Source organism: Pagrus pagrus, assembly GCF_965226575.1.
Source record: "Pagrus pagrus genome assembly, chromosome: 2".
Taxonomy (NCBI): Eukaryota; Metazoa; Chordata; class Actinopteri; order Spariformes; family Sparidae; genus Pagrus; species Pagrus pagrus.
In genome coordinates this window covers 16682558-16699197 of record NC_140186.1, presented here as the reverse complement: position 1 = coordinate 16699197, position 16640 = coordinate 16682558, and the positions used below count along the sequence as shown (strand labels likewise).

Here is a 16640-nt window from a genome sequence, read left to right as displayed (position 1 = left end):
GGACGTTGTCCCCAGAATCTGTGTCTTCTGATTTTGACTTTTCGCTTCTGCATGACTGGTTGGCAGATTTTAGAGCATCCTCCCCAGAATCTGTAGCATCAGTTGAGCAGGACGCTTTTTTTCCTAGCATGACATTTGGCCAGATGATGAGCCAACATTGTGATTATTATTTACAGCACTCAGAATGTAGACCAGTATCACCTCTTTCAACACTGTCAGATGTTGAGTATTACGAATTTTGTCTGGAGGAATTGTTTGATGAAAACAGACCAGATTCACCAGACTCACTTACTTCACAGATTGAATCTAAGCACAAAAGTTTGACTGCAACTGCATCCCTACCGCTTACCGCCTCGAAACCTCTAACATATGCAGATATTGTGCGTGGTGTCACAAATATGGAACATGCAAACACCATGCCACCTGTCTCATCATTTGAGTTGAGACCTGTTTGGCCTTTGGCAGTGACATCATTTGAGTTGAGACCTATTTGGCTTTCATCAATGACATCAGATGAGGAGTACAACATTTCCAACATTGAAGATTGGGTCAGCGAGTTGAGACCACAGTCTCCCGAGTCAGTTGCCTCTCAAAGTGGACTTAGGTCGATGTCTCCTGACTTGCCTGTTCCTCAGTTCAGACCACCACATATGGGATACGATGTGGACTTAACAAGGGACAGGTCGTTTACTCCAGAATCAACATTTTCAGACTGGGAAGGTACTGATTTGTGTCTGGATACCCTGTTTGATGAGAGCAGACCAGCGTCCCCACAGTCAGTTTTGTCAGACCTTGGACTTGATAGGTTCTTCAGTAGCAGGACGCTGTCACCGGATTCGGTGTCTTCTGAATTTGACTTTTCGCTTCTGCATGACTGGTTGGCAGATTTTAGAGCATCCTCCCCAGAATCTGTAGCATCAGTTGAGCAGCACGCTTTTTCTCCTAGCATGACATTTGGCCAGATGATGAGGCAACATTGTGATTATTATTTACAGCACTCAGAATGTAGACCAGTATCACCTCTTTCAACACTGTCAGATGTTGAGTATTACGAGTTTTGTCTGGAGGAATTGTTCGATGAAAACAGACCAGATTCACCAGACTCACTTACTTCACAGATTGAAGCTCAACACACCAGTCCAACTGTACCTGCATCCCTCCCACTTTCTGCTGCAAAGCCTTCCACACACACAGATACTGAGTGTGGCATAACACGTGAAAAACATGCGCCTGCCGTTCTAAGCGCCACATTATTTGAGTTGAGAACTTTTTGGCGTCCGTCACTGACGTCATTTGAGTTGACACCCCTTTGGCCTTCATCAGTGATGGCAGATGAAAAGTACAATCATTGCTCCTTGGACGACTGGCTCATCGTGTTGAGACCCCATTCTCCTGAGTCAGTTGCCTCTCAAACTGAAATTAGGTCACTGTCTCCTGACTCACCTGTTCCTCAGTTCAGACCTCCACATATGGGTTACGATGTGGACTTAACAAGGGACAGGTCGTTTACTCCAGAATCAACATTTTCAGACTGGGAAGGTACTGATTTGTGTCTGGATACCCTGTTTGATGAGAGCAGACCAGAGTCCCCGCAGTCAGTTTTATCAGACCTTGGACTTGATAGGTTCTTTAGTAGCAGGACGTTGTCCCCAGAATCGGTGTCTTCTGAATTTGACTTTTCGCTTCTGCATGACTGGTTGGCAGATTTTAGAGCATCCTCCCCAGAATCTGTAGCATCAGTTGAGCAGCACGCTTTTTCTCCTAGCATGACATTTGGCCAGATGATGAGCCAACACTGTGATTATTATTTACAGCACTCAGAATGTAGACCAGTATCACCTCTTTCAACACTGTCAGATGTTGAGTATTACGAATTTTGTCTTGAGGAATTGTTTGATGAAAACAGACCAGATTCACCAGACTCACTCACTTCACAGATTGAAGTTGAACACAGAAGCATGCCTGTAAGTGCATCCCTAGCGCTTTCCACTGTAAAGGCTCTTACATATGCAGATATTGTGCGTGGTGTTGCACTTGAAAAACATACAGCTGCCATCCCCACAGAATTGGCATCACAGTTGAGACCTTCATGGCCTCTATCAGTGACATCAGACAAGGAGTGCACTCATTCCACCATAGACGATTGGGTCAGCGAGTTGAGACCACAGTCTCCCGAGTCAGTGGCCTCTCAAAGTGAACTTAGGTCCCTGTCTCCTGACTCACCTGTTCCTCAGTTCAGACCTCCACATATGGGATACGATGTGGACTTAACAAGGGACAGGTCGTTTACTCCAGAATCAACATTTTCAGACTGGGAAGGTACTGATTTGTGTCTGGATATCCTGTTTGATGAGAGCAGGCCAGCATCCCCGCAGTCAGTTTTGTCAGACCTTGGACTTGATTGCTTCTTTAGTAGCAGGACGTTGTCCCCAGAATCGGTGTCTTCTGATTTTGACTTTTCGCTTCTGCATGACTGGTTGGCAGATTTTAGAGCATCCTCCCCAGAATCTGTAGCATCAGTTGAGCAGGACGCTTTTTTTCCTAGCATGACATTTGGCCAGATGATGAGTCAACACTGTGATTATTATTTAGAAGACTCAGAATGTAGACCAGTATCACCTCTTTCAACACTGTCAGATGTTGAATATTACGATTTTTGTCTGGAGGAATTGTTTGGTGACAAGAGACCCAATTCACCAGACTCACTTACTTTACTTATTGAAGCTAAATACACAAGTGTAAGTGTAACTGCATTCCCACCACTTTCAGTAGCGATACCTCTTCCATATGCAGATATTGTGCAGATCGCTACACATGAAAAACAAGCTTCCCCCAATTTGACTGCCACATCTTTTGAATTGGGGCCTTCTTCTCCTCTGTCAGTGACATCAGCCAAGGAGTACACTAATTCCTACATAATCGATTGGGTCACAGAGTTGAGACCACAGTCTCCTGAGTCAGTAGGATCTCAAAGTGAATTAAGGCCCCTCTCTCCTGATTCTCCCATTCCTCAGTTCATGCATCCCCATTTTGGTTATGATATGGAATCAACACGTCACACATCATATACACCAGATTCAGCCATTTCTGACTGGGAAGGTGTTGATTTATGTCTGGATACACTGTCTGATGAGACCAGAGCAGATTCTCAGCAGTCATTTTCCTCAGACTTCGATGAACTCTCAGATGCTGCATTTTGTGGAATTTGTCTTGAGGATTTGTTTGACAACAGACCAGATTCACCTGCATCCCCACCACTTTCAGCGGTGAAACCTCTTATACATGAATCTTTTTCATGCAACATTAATCTTGAAAAACAAACATCTCATTTATTTGATGACAATATAAGCTCCCTTGATAACTTTTTCTCTGAAAAGACAACATTCACTGCTAACAGCTCTGCTTTAGTACGTGAGTCACAGAAAGAAATTACCAAGCCCAAACTTTTCCTTTCTGAATCCATATCATCAGATCCCAAAACCAATACTAAGGAATACATGGAACGACACAAGCCTATGTTTAACAACTTGATATCACATTTGCATGATTCATTTTATAAAGGACAATGTTGTGAAACATCACTACCATCTACTAGTTCTGCAGAACAACGTTTTTCAAGGCTTTCTTGTAGCCTCAATCGCACATCAGATGACAAAAGATCTTGTGAGTTTCTATATTCATGTGGTGTGATCTCTGGCTCATTGTCACCAGCATGTCAAAGCAATTCTGGCATATCTAGATCTGACACAGTTGAAACAAGATCCACTGGTCCTTCCCAGCAGGAAATGCAAAGTCAATTTAATGAGACTATTTCCCCTTCAGAGTTTAGGCTAGCATCACCTGAAATATTAAATTCAGATGATGGAAATCCTTTATATTCAACCTGCTCATTCATTGACCAGAGGCCACCTTCTCCAGAATCGTTCTCTTCATTTAATGAGTTCATCGCCCTTTCTCCTGACTCTCAAATTCCCCTGTTTGACTGTCAACCTTGTTATTACATGCATTTGTCAGAAAACCCATCTCTTTCACCAGACACCATAATGCCAGAGAGAGATTATACTAATGTATGTCTTGATACTTTCTTTGATGAGATCAGACCAGATTCCCCTGAGTCCATTGTGTTTGACAGTGAATGTCATGAGTCTGTTAGCAACATATCAGCTGATGATGAGTACACACAGTCATTCCTTGACTACTGGATGTCTGAGTTAAGACCACCTTCCCCTCAAATTCCTGAATCAATAGGAGATCTAGATGAAGTTTTAAACCCGCTGACATGTGGGCAAAATCTCCCAGATGAGATAGTTACGGCAGACAACGGACTTGTACATAAAAAAGTCTCCAGAAAGTTAATGGCTCACATACATGATCCAGTCTATGACAGAAAATATGTCAGTGATAAGGCTTGCGATCAAAACAAACTTGATGATTCACCAGTCAGCATGGGAGAACCACATAGCCAATCCAAATCTTGTCTTTTCGAAAACACCATACCAGACTCAAAACCATTACAGGATTATTCACTATCCCACTCTACAGTCCCTGATCTTACAGTATCAGATTCACATCCTGAAATGTTGATGCCACCAAGTGGAACAATGGAGACAGAACCCATAGTTCCCTCCTTAAACAATAATGACCAGTCTTTTTTTGTCAGGCATCCTCCATGGAAAGCAAAGAACCTAGATTAGATCGGGTCAGACCACACAGTATTAGCCAGTTTTGCACTACGTTGAGTCACTTGCCATCTGAAGAACACAAATTTGAATGTCATTATGCTGTCTGGCTGGAGGAGGCTTTCCACGAACAAACTCAAGCAAAGAGAGGATCAGTGAAACGAACACAACTTGTACATAAGCATAAGTGGACTGATCCTGAATCACAATTAAAGATGACACAAGCCCAAGACTCGTTTTCCAAGAACATGAAAAGAAAATCCATGAGTGAGGACAAGAGCAAAAGTTCCTTGGTGCCGGTAAGACAGCACAGGCTATTGCAAAGCAGTGAATGCAGTGTTGCTTTCAAAAGTAATGAACATGGCAGTACATAATGTGTGAATGTAGAAGAAGCTGTCACTAATAAAACCCAGACACTTCACTGTCTTGCTGTGGCATGTTTGCATTAGAGCAGAAGAAATGATCTTTCAGTGAAGCATAACTAATGGAGAATACAGTGGCCCGGTCTTTGTGACGTGAACTTTTTGTCCTGGTATGGAATGTTCTCATATGCCACATACATACAGAGCTAACCAATGGCCTTAGTGATACCATTAGACTAATTTGAATGCTTCAAGCCTCAAGAGATTCAAATGCCTTCAATATATCTTAACTTACCTAAGATTACAATTTACTGTAGTTTCAATAAGTTGTAGTAGCTTTTAAGATCTTAACAGCCATAAAAGTCTAAACCAACCAATGTACTTGATGCAGCCAGAGGCATGTACTGTCTGTTTTTCTAACAAACATAAAAAGAGATCAAAGAGAGACAAACTACTCCATTGGTGCCACTAATATGTCCTTACATGGCAATGCCTCAGTGGAAGCCATATCCAAAGAAGTTTGATTGGAATTCATTTCAGTTGCAAAAATAAATGTGACAATATAATTGCATGTCTGTAGCTAGATATGGCTTCCAATTACCGCCCCTTTTCCAACATTCTGTCGTCTCAATTGTCTAGGCAGGGGACACATCCCCACTGGTTTACATGATTGTGTTGTAGTTGTAGTTGTAGTTGTGTATCATTTCTACAAAAAATATAACAATATGCTTTCCAAAATGTTAAGTTATACTCATGATGCAGTATGTGAAGCAGACCAATAGAAGAACAGACAGTAGTAGTGTTTGACTGTGATAAATACTGTAAACTGGTGGGTTTTGCATTTTAATGGGAAGTGCAGTGCTTCCTGCTCATGTGTTATGACATTGTTATGACACTGCAGCAACAATTTACTTGAAACTAGTGCAAAATGGTGCATGTCCACCTTCATTTTCCATCAATGCCTGATTTTGACTTAAGTTCATTTGTGCCCTGCTTTTATTATTGTAAAATGATATTGTGCTGTCAGGGATGTTTTCAATGCAATATCTCCAAATTTCAAGCATATCCTGATTTTGCAGCATCTTAATCAGTCAAGATATGTATGTAATGCATTTTACATTTTGTGCTGTCTGTTAGATAAAAGTTATTAACATATATAAGGTAATGCTGCAATTACCTAAATGCAAGTGGGCTACAAGTGAATTTCCTCATTGGAGACACTGCTTTCATGTGTAAGACCGGAGCCTGTCCTTGACAGATGCATGCTTCATTTCATCTTTTCCTTTCATGACCAAAAGAAATCACAATTCATTGTTATTCATAATTTTTCCCACTCCATTGTATCATTTCTTGCAGGTATCAACAGCATCTTCCAAGACGATTCTGTCAGAATCTTCAAAACCAAAAAACATTCATTTAGGACAGAGTCAGGTCTTTCCAACAGAGACACCATCCTTGGCACATGATTCAACCACACTTTCCATTGAAAAGCTAGAATTACCAATTCCAGCTACCTCTGACCAAAGTAAAACGCAATCTGAAATCACATTTTCCAATCAAAGTAGCTCACCTCAGGAAAAAGGTAAACAGCTGTCAATCCTAAAACAAAGTGAAAATTGTGACTTAGCTAAACCAAGCTCGGTGACCCCAGACTCACCCTGTCAAACTACTCAAGACTGTCCAGATGACCAAATCATCATATCCTCAGAGTCTGTTCCAACAACATCAGGGTCTGGGTCCCCTCAGCTGGACCAACTGCTGTCGGATCTGGAGGAGATGAAACTTAAGTTTAGACCAGAGACTCTTGACCTACCTCTGTCAGAATCCAGTGATGAAAGCCCTGAATATGATCAAAGTCACGAGTTTGAAGACTTTTCATCTGAAGACCCTACAGAAGATATTGATACTCAAAGAGTCAGTGTATCATCTGTTATACAGCTTGCAGAAGATACTTATCATACAAATGTGTCTGTCACAGAGCCTTCACATTTCCAGACATACATTCAAGATGAACCGGAAATAGTCTCAGTTAGTCCTGGTCAAAGTCTGGAGACACATGATGCACCTCTGTCAGATTCCAGTGATGAAAGCCCTCAATATGATCAAATTCAAGAGTTTCAAGACCTTTCACCTGAAGACCCGACAGAAGATATTGATACTCAAAGAGTCAGTATATCATCTGTTATACAGCTTACAGAAGATGCTGATCATACAAATGTGTCTGTCAAGGAGCCTGCACATTTCCAGATATCCATTCAAGATGAACCGGAAATAGTCTCAGTCAGTCTTGATCAAAGTCCAGAGACACATGACCCACTTCTGTCAGAATCCAGTGATACAAGCCCAGAAGATAATCAAATTCAAGATTTTGGAGACCTTTCACCTGAAGATCCTACAGAAGACATTGATACCCAAAGAGTCAGTGTGTCATCTGTTATACAGCTTGCAAACAACACTACTAAAGACACAAATGTAGCAGTCGCAGAGCCTTCACATTTCCAAACATCAATTCGAGATGAACCTGAAATAGTCTCAGTTAGTCCTGGTCAAAGTCTGGAGACACATGATGCACCTCTGTCAGATTCCAGTGATGAAAGCCCTCAATATGATCAAATTCAAGAGTTTCAAGACCTTTCACCTGAAGACCCAACAGAAGATATTGATACTCAAAGAGTCAGTGTATCATCTGTTATACAGCTTACAGAAGATGCTGATCATGCAAATGTGGCTGTCACAGAGCCTGCACATTTTGAGGCATCCATTCAAGATGAACCAGAAATAGTCTCAGTCAGTCTTGATCAAAGTCCAGAGACACATGACCCACCTCTGTCAGAATCTAGTGATAAAAGCCCTGAAGATGATCAAATTCACGAGTTTGTAGACCTTTCACCTGAAGATCTATACCCTACAGAAGATATTGATATCAAAAGAGTGAGCATGTTATCTGTTACACAGCTCGCAGAAGATACTAATCACACAAATGTAACAGTCACAGTGCCTGCACATTTTCAAACATCCAATCAAGATGAACCTGAGATAGTCTTAGTCACTCCGGATCGTACAAAAACATCTGAGACAAGTTTACAGTCAAGCCTTGGTAGTTGTAAAGAGAGCCATGCACCCCCTACGGAGTCCCTTTCAACTCCTGAATCACCTGAAAAACTTTGTGAGGTGATGGAACCATCACTGAACTTAAGGTTTCCTTTGAACGCATTTCAGTCCAGCAAATATTATGAAAATGTTACTGAAACATATCCTCCAGAGTCTTCCCATGGAGTAGCTACAAAGGGTCAGTCAGACATGCTTGAGGTACATCAGGCCAATCTGTGTGAGGAAGATTCTACTACTGACATTCTTAAACGTAAAGAAGAACTTGAATCAGCTATATCATCTATTGACTCAAGGGGTGTGACAGAAGAAATATCAACACAGAGTACTCAGGATCAACTTCCACCTTTAAGGGAGGCACCTTCTTTTGAAGCTACTCAGAGTGAAGATATCTCTTCTCAGTCTCTTTCGGATTTGACTCCGGAGACAGTTACATCCGCAAGACATTTTAGCTTTGAGGAGCTGATGCCGTACCCCTCCTCAGGGAACTTAGAGACATCCTCAGAGGAGGATAGGACAAGGGCCAGTGGACGGCATTCAGAAGATTCTCTGACTTCAGTAGACTCTGAGTGTTTTGCCTCTCAGCCCACTTCAGTTAAAGCAGAGATGACTTCATCAACCTCTGATGAGGAGTACAGCATCCCACTTGGGTATGAAGAGACCTGTTCTCCCAGAACCTTCCATACCGACATGCCTCCAGAATACTCAGAAGTTGTGCATAGTGGTGTAAACAGCCCAATCTTTGAATACTCTGACCCAGAGCCTTACTTTGACTGCAAACAAGCTGCATCAGATTGCTCAGAGACTGAGCCTGATGAATCTGATCCAAGTACAAGGGCAAGTGGTGATCAGCCAAATGATCATCTCGGCTGTCCTAGAGTGCTGGAAAAGGTGAATCGAAGAGTCCTGTTGTCCTCTGGAAGTGAAGATTATGAGGATGCCCCTTTTGTCCATGAGCCTCTTTATAATCTACGTGAAGAGAATGAAGATTCGGATGAGGAATTCACCTTGTGTGAGGCTTCACAACCTCCTTCTGTCCGTGAAATTGGGGCATATGATGATACTGATAAATATCTGACAAGGGTAAGATGAGATTTGGTAAACCACCCCAACCTGCAAGCTTTTTCCGGAGCTGAGCTTAACTAAATACCATATTTGCTTCACAAAGGAATGACTGCTAACCCTCTGGCCACATGGATGGGATCTAAAACACCTTATAACCCTTATTTTTGTGTTGATTTCTGATTTAACCAGTCCTGGCTCAGCATGTCACTTTGCTGCCTGTAACCAGCTGTACCACTCACAGTATTAACCTAAGCTACATGTTATTTCATCAGCAATAAGCACATTAAATCTTTAACTAAGTAAAAGCATGGTATTTGTTTTGCAAATGTATTTCCAAGTTACAGACTGCCATGTTGTACTTTCCAATGAAAGACAAGAAAATTCAATGTAAAAAAACTCAAAATCAATGGAAAGTGCATCATATCACTCTGTTTATTGCTTGCTTTGCTGCAAACATTCATATCCATATATTGCCGTTCCTTAAATCTTGATGGGTTTTGTGTTGTTTGGTCAGGAAATCACAGCGGAGCTCGGATCAATGTCAGAAAGTTCAGATGATGAATTTTTGACCACCAGAATAGTGCGAAGGAGAGTTGTCATTCAGGTATCTGATTTAGAATGATGGATGGCGTTTAAAATAAGCATGGAGGGTGTGACTTCCAGAGTGCAACTTTAACCAGGCTTGGTCTTCACTATCAGGTTAAAATGTATACTGTCTAACAACCTTTAGTCTCATCAACATGGGTTAAGAATTTGTGTTTGAAAACTAATTTAGGGTTTAAAGGAAACCTGCCACTTGATTTGCATAGATGGCTGAGTGTCGTGGGGGTGTTTTATGCTGCTGTGAGCACTTCTTTGTTGGTTTATTTATCAGCCCTCTGTAACCTTTTTTCCCTGAGAATGCAAGTTTGTTTCCTGTATCCTCTCACTGAATCACAACCTAAAATGCAAACTTTGAATCCTGTTTTTTCTCTAACATGTATGTGTGTTTTATTTTGAAGTGGACAATTAAACTCAGTGTAAATGTTACACTGTGCCATCTTAGCATTCCTGATTATTGTTTGTCTTGTTTCCGTTACAGGCTGATGAAATGCCTGACCTCCCCACTCAGTCAGTGACGGAAGAAAAGTACAAGGATGAAAATGGACACATTGTTGTCAAAAAGGTAAAGCAAAATTCCAGTAAAGCTTTACAAAGAAAATGTTATGATCGTGCAGCAATTCAAGAGGCTTTTTTTCTCAATTTTCGGGAAACATTGGTTTCTGGAATGTTTGCAACAAACCATGCTGTTGGTTACGATTTCCTTTTACACAAATGCCTAACGTAATGGTCTTTACACATGTGATCTTCCACAGGTTACCCGTAAAATTATTCGCAAGTGTGTGTCCGTGGATGGTGTGGAGCGTGAACATGTGTCATTAGATGGAGATCTCCAGGGGTCTATCGGTATGGCTGAGGGAGATGGCTACTCTAGAGTGGTAAAACGGACTGTAGTGAAGAGTGAGGGAGACCACACAGAGGTGTGTATGCTGTATATTATATGTGTGTTCATCAATCTCCTTTTAACAGAAAATACCAGACACACCAACAGTTATGTTGATACTAGTATATAAAGGAGAATCACAAACGAATAACTTCCTCTTCTGACCCGTAGGTAACATTTGCTGAACGTGAGGGTTTCTCTGCAACAAAGCAGGAAACAAGTGAAGGATGTAAGGTCAGTCACGTAGAAAGGACGACAGTGGTGGAGGGTGAAAGGACAATGAAACACCAGGGTGATCCTTCTTTGGCCTCTGACCTCCCCTCAGCCCAAGACGACTTTAAACAGGTTTGTTAATAACCTCACCAACATTAGTCCTAGAGCCTGACTTAGCCGTTTGTACTATACATGTCTACCTGGTACACTGTATGTGATGGGGCCTTTATTTAAAGGATCATTCCAAATTAAGTGAATACTGTTTTCTCCTTTTCATGCCACCAGGCCCTAGGTTATATAAGTGGTTTTAGCAGAACAGAGCTCCCTCTTGTGGTAGAAAGAGAGACATTCAAAGAAGATGGAACTGTGGTCAGGAGGTGTGTGAGTGTTGGAGTGCCTCTGTTTGGGTATATGTGTGTGTGTGTGTGTGTGTGTGTGTGTGTGTGTGTGTGTGTGTGTATTGTATTTTGTGGGTGTGATTTCCTACAAAAACAGACATGCTGTAGGATTGTTAGTTTTACTAATATTAACTAATGTTTGCTGTGGCTGCTATCATTAACCATTGGCATACTGTGAAATGTTTATACTAAAGAGAGATGACATGCAATGAAACCAATGAGATGCAGTATGTGTTTTGTAATTTTGTTGTTTGGGTGACAACATTTTCCAAATCTAATATCAGGAATGCTATTTTTATTTATGAGGAATAATACAGTTGGTCCGTGTTGTCTTGTGCGTGCAGTGCATACTTTTTATTGGAACAACTTTTGCATCCCATAGTGTTACATTGCTAACATTAGAGTGTGGTTCACTTCATATGTGATTAAGTAAATCACAGCTTTATTCTATTAATTAGATTCTATTATTTATATTTTTTTGTATTGTGACACCTTAAGCCTCTCAGAAATAACAAGCACGAGCAAGTACAGGCCAAATAGTCTCAAGTATTCCACATAATTAAGGTGCTAAACAGGAGGTAAAGCATCAAGAACAGGTAGTTCAATTTAAAAGGTGCCTCAGTGGTGGTACCTCGCCATCAACAAGGCTGATGAATGCTGATAATGACAGATATACAAACAGATGTGGTGAAACATAAAAGCAGATGCTGCTGTGTCGGTTTTTCCTTGAACTTGTCAAAAGTTTGTATGTAATTGATATGAATGTGCCACCACACATCTGGGATTGATTGCTAGTGTTTTATGACATAATTTTTGGTTTTCTGCAGCTATATGTTGCTGTGCATGTGACAATTGAAAGCTGGATTTACAATGCATGATATAATTTGAGGGTTTTTTGTTTTTCTCCCTTAACATATCTTACAAGTTTTGCAACATCTGTTCCTTCAATATAATTTCCACAGAGCCTCATGTGTGTGTTGTTTTTACGTGACTGACCTGTGACTGACCTGTCTTCTTCTGTTTGATTCCACCCCTTCCTTGCTCCATCTCTAGGGCCCACATGCGTAAAGGTCGTACCCTCAGACGAACAGTGGTGAAGGGAGCTGGGCAGCAAAAACAGGTCCTTCTAGAGCAAGTGGACGACCCCAGAAAAGGGTCAAAACCACATGATCTCAAGCAGCATCTCCACCAGCTCTTTCACCGCTTCTACGAAGAAGAGACGGAGGACAATGATGAGGACGAAGAGGAGGAGGAAGAGTAGAAGAATGTGCAAAACTCTCCCCAACTCCCTGGCTCTGCCCATGCTAAAGTCCCCCCTAATCCTATGCATTAGCCACATGCAATCCCAGTGCGCACCAAGGCACCTCAAAGCTACCACAGTCTTCCCATTTAAGTCCTGGAAGATGACCCTTTGTTCAGTTCTGAGTTTTCTTCCCTGGCTTGTACAATGTACTCATGGTTTTCTTTTCATGTTCTGTTGTTTTGCCTTTTTGTGACCAAAGAAAGTTGTTTTCCTGATTAATTTTACTTTCCATGTCAGAGTTGTCTTAGATATCGTTTGTCTTGATGCTGTGGTAGAGCAACAATGGAAAAAAACATTAAAAAAACAAAGAAAACAGAGGAACTAACAGAGAACACTATTCACATCAACTAACTCACAAACCTCCTGAAGGTAAAGAACACTTTACCTGCAAAATACTGGTACTACTCTCTGAGTAGGAGGACTGAAAGACAATATCTCACACTGCACTGCCTCTCACAACCAGTTTCTCAGATATTCCTTACTTTAAACTGTCTCACTCACTGTACTAGCCTCTCCGCTCTTTTGATTCAGGCGGTCAAGATGTCACACAGAGAAAATCAGACTGTATCGACACTGAATTTAACTGCTGCTGCTGTGTTTTGTGTAGGCTATGTGTAATCTGTCTTTGGGAATTATATATTATCTATAATCTAGACATTACTGACATCAGTAGCCTAGGAATTAATAATCACTCATGTGAAATAGAGCAGGCATGACTAATCAACATCTGTCATTATGATGCTAGCTTTAACTGCTTTGTAGTTCTATGGATGGCCCTTCTGCCTCTTTTTCCCTTCTGTGTGTGTCTTTGTTTCTTTTATGTTTAATTGTATTTGTTTTTGGCGTTTTTCTCTTAAATTGTTGATCTCATACAGTATGAATGATGAATGTGTGAGTGAGGTTGTACCGTAGGTACTGTATGTTTGAGTGTGCCCATGCATGTGTTGAGTTGAATACTGCATTGTCAGCTTGTTTGCAGGGGGAAGTTTAAGAATTATTTTAAGCTGATTTTAAACTTTGTTGGTTGAAGATGTCTTATTTTAGTTTGTTTGTTTTTATTTTTAGTATAGTATAAAGAACTTATTTAATCTTTGTTTGAATGTCAGATAGAAGTTTCTATTTATTGAGAAGTCTGGTCAATAAGATCATCACAGCTGTTTAGAGACACTTTCTGATATGATACTTATGGTAAGGTGATCAGTTGTTTCTCCTTTATTTAACATTTTGATCTTTATGAGTTTGTCTTTTGATGAGAAAGTGTTGGACCAGGTGTTGTCAGTTGTGTGGTGTGAGTTTGTGAGTGAATGAGTCTGAGAGTGTAGCAAAAGAGTGTGTGGCAGTTATCTGTCAGCAAAGACAAGAAAGATTTATTTTACACACACCGCATTTGCACTCCTGAATGTCAAGAGGGAACGCCTCCACGCTTTTTGTGCACAGGATCTAAAAGGTACAATATATCTTAGCCACAGAGAAAGTCTCATCCTGTCGGGACGGATGATAAATGCAAGGAATCGTTACACCAGACACATGCGTAATGAGGCAGGTCGAGAGCTTAAATATATCATTATTCACAGCTCTGAGCATCGCTACTGTATGTATCTACAACATGTAATGTATTTATTTCACTATCACTGTTTACTTTGTGATTTAGAAAAAATGTAAAATGCAAACTAGTGGAAGTTCACTGTGACAGGTATGCTTTTAATTTGAAGAATCAGCATCCCTTTTCTGTGATGATGACAGTTATATACATATACAGTGCATATATAAATATCTATTAGGGCATGTATTACTGTATCAAAATTCAAAAAGACAAAAAATGGCTGCAGTGTGTCTATGGCTGATAGAGAATAAAAATCTACAAATGTATGGTGTTGTATCCTGTGAGTCTGTACAGTTGTTTTTCATTTACGAAGTCAAATGTAGTAAGTACTATAGCAAAACTATAAATTAGTAGAAACATAGAACACAGTGCATTTTTTAATCTTCAATCAACTAACTGCTGCTCTGACAGCTGGACATAAGAGAAGCAGGGCTGGTGTTATCTGTCTTATGTACTGAGTAGACCAGGTGCTGCCCCCAGCTGGGCCTGAGAGGTACTGCAGTAACGGAGGACTATCATCAACTGATACTTGATACAATCAGTGTGACATTTTATAAAGAAATATGACTGATTTATTAAAAAAGTAAATAAATTACAGATATATGGCACAGTTTCGCAATTCTAATGCATAGAGAGACCCAATATATTATATCCCTTATATATATATTTTTAATCCAGGAGGGTCAACTATTCCATAACACTGTCATACCATTTTGGAGGAGTTGTACTCATGATCTGATTTCCTTCTTTTGGTTTTGGTTTTTTGACCAGCCTTTAAATTAAAAAAAAGTCTAATCAAGTATAAATGTTCAGGCTAACAAACCTAGCTACACATTTATACTATACATTTTTAAGCAATGGAAACGTAGATATTTCATAGAGCTCTGTGAAGCATAAGATTAGCTTTCTGGTTTATAGCTAATATAAACCAGAAAGCTAATCTTATGCTAGCGAGATTGAAAGTCAATAACAGCATTTATGTTTAGCAAGGCTAGCTAGCCGGCCGTGTCATTGTCCCTAAATCAATATCAACATTTTCAGAAACAAATGACAATGCTAGGCCAAGTGTAGGCTACTGTCAGCCTCAGCCTGAAGGAGGCCCGGAAACTTGGCAAACAGACCGTTTCACAGGAACTGCTTAACGCTAGTAGTTACATAGGTTGATGAAGGTTCTTGGTCATCCAGGTCATCCAGGTCATGGTAACTCTAGGTGTTGTATAGTAGGCAACTTTACAATGACTCTGTAAGGACACTCCCACACAGTTTAAAAGCCTGCAACTCCCCAACAGTTAGTTAGAACTGAAGAAGCCTCTTGGATGAGGTGAAACATCTTCCAGAAACTGAAACACGTCTTGTAGCCTGTGATACAGGACTAGGTGTTTATCAGGAGTTATACCATTGTCTGAGTCAATACTCGGATATAATCTGAGTATCTTACTTACAACGCTGTGTTGTCCTGCAGTGTACAATCCTCTGAACACCACAGGATGGCGCCTGCAACACACAAGCTCCAAGAAGCAGCCTTCACTGTCCCTCTGAGCTCACTAGTATCAAGCAGTCATCTCACATCTCATTCTGTAATAAAGTCGCCACTTCCACCCCACACCATTCATTAATCTCTAATAATGGGTACCTTGTCAAGCAGTATCCCTTACTTAATGAAACTTTTAAAGGTGCACTATGTAGTTTTTGGTAAGAACTCTTAATCAGAAGAGAAAGATCTTCATTGACTGATTTTCTTTTTAATGCCTGACCAAACCAAATAAACTACTGAATAAACAAACACACACAACAAAGACAACACAATTTCATGCTGATTTACTTATTTTATATTGGGCAGAGCCCGCCACATTTCTACCTTCAAACTGTGTTCTGGGGACCTTATTTTCCTCTTAGTACAGCTTGTTGATTCAGTTATGGAAAAAATTTACATTTCTGAATTTGTATTATTACCTCATTAATATTGTAGATATTAAAATTCTGAGTTTGAATTTCTTCTCCAAAACTACATAGTGCTCCTTTAAGTTGTTCGGAGTAGGGTTGCAGCAATATACCAGAGTCAAGGTATACCATGGTATGAAAATTGATGGTTATTGTACTGTGTGCTTATCAGTGATATTAAAAATATATAAATATTAAGTTTGTCCAACTACAAACGTATTTTATCTTCTTTCCTTTAAGGGTCATTGTAACAGAAATTATAACAATAACAGTGTAATACTGTATAATCTGAAACCATGATCGTATCTTGAAAATCTCTAGTACATCTACCTGTACTGTACATCCAAACAGCATGATAAAGCAAAGGACACAAAGAAATATTTTAAATAATGACCTTCAAGTCTTAAACACACAACAACAGCTCCACTCCATCTCCGTACTAGGGCAGAAATGATCAACCAGTAACACAAAACAAGTTAAACATA

The 16640-nt window shown here is 40.3% G+C and overlaps 1 protein-coding gene across 2 annotated transcripts in view; it reads left to right on the top strand.

Annotated features, from left to right (window-relative positions):
* Positions 1-14480, top strand: part of ank2a (ankyrin 2a, neuronal) — a 95262-nt gene extending 80782 nt beyond the window's left edge. The window contains exons 46-50 of one of the 2 annotated variants that reach the window (XM_084340646.1): positions 10296-10379; positions 10570-10734; positions 10869-11042; positions 11196-11287; positions 12362-14480. In XM_084340646.1, the coding sequence (XP_084196772.1) occupies positions 10296-10379; positions 10570-10734; positions 10869-11042; positions 11196-11287; positions 12362-12569 (723 nt within the window). In that variant the 3' untranslated portion in view covers positions 12570-14480. The remainder of the gene's footprint in view (positions 1-10295; positions 10380-10569; positions 10735-10868; positions 11043-11195; positions 11288-12361) is intronic. The other variant, XM_084340645.1, reaches the window with a different exon arrangement.
* The last annotated feature ends 2160 nt before the right edge of the window (positions 14481-16640 follow it).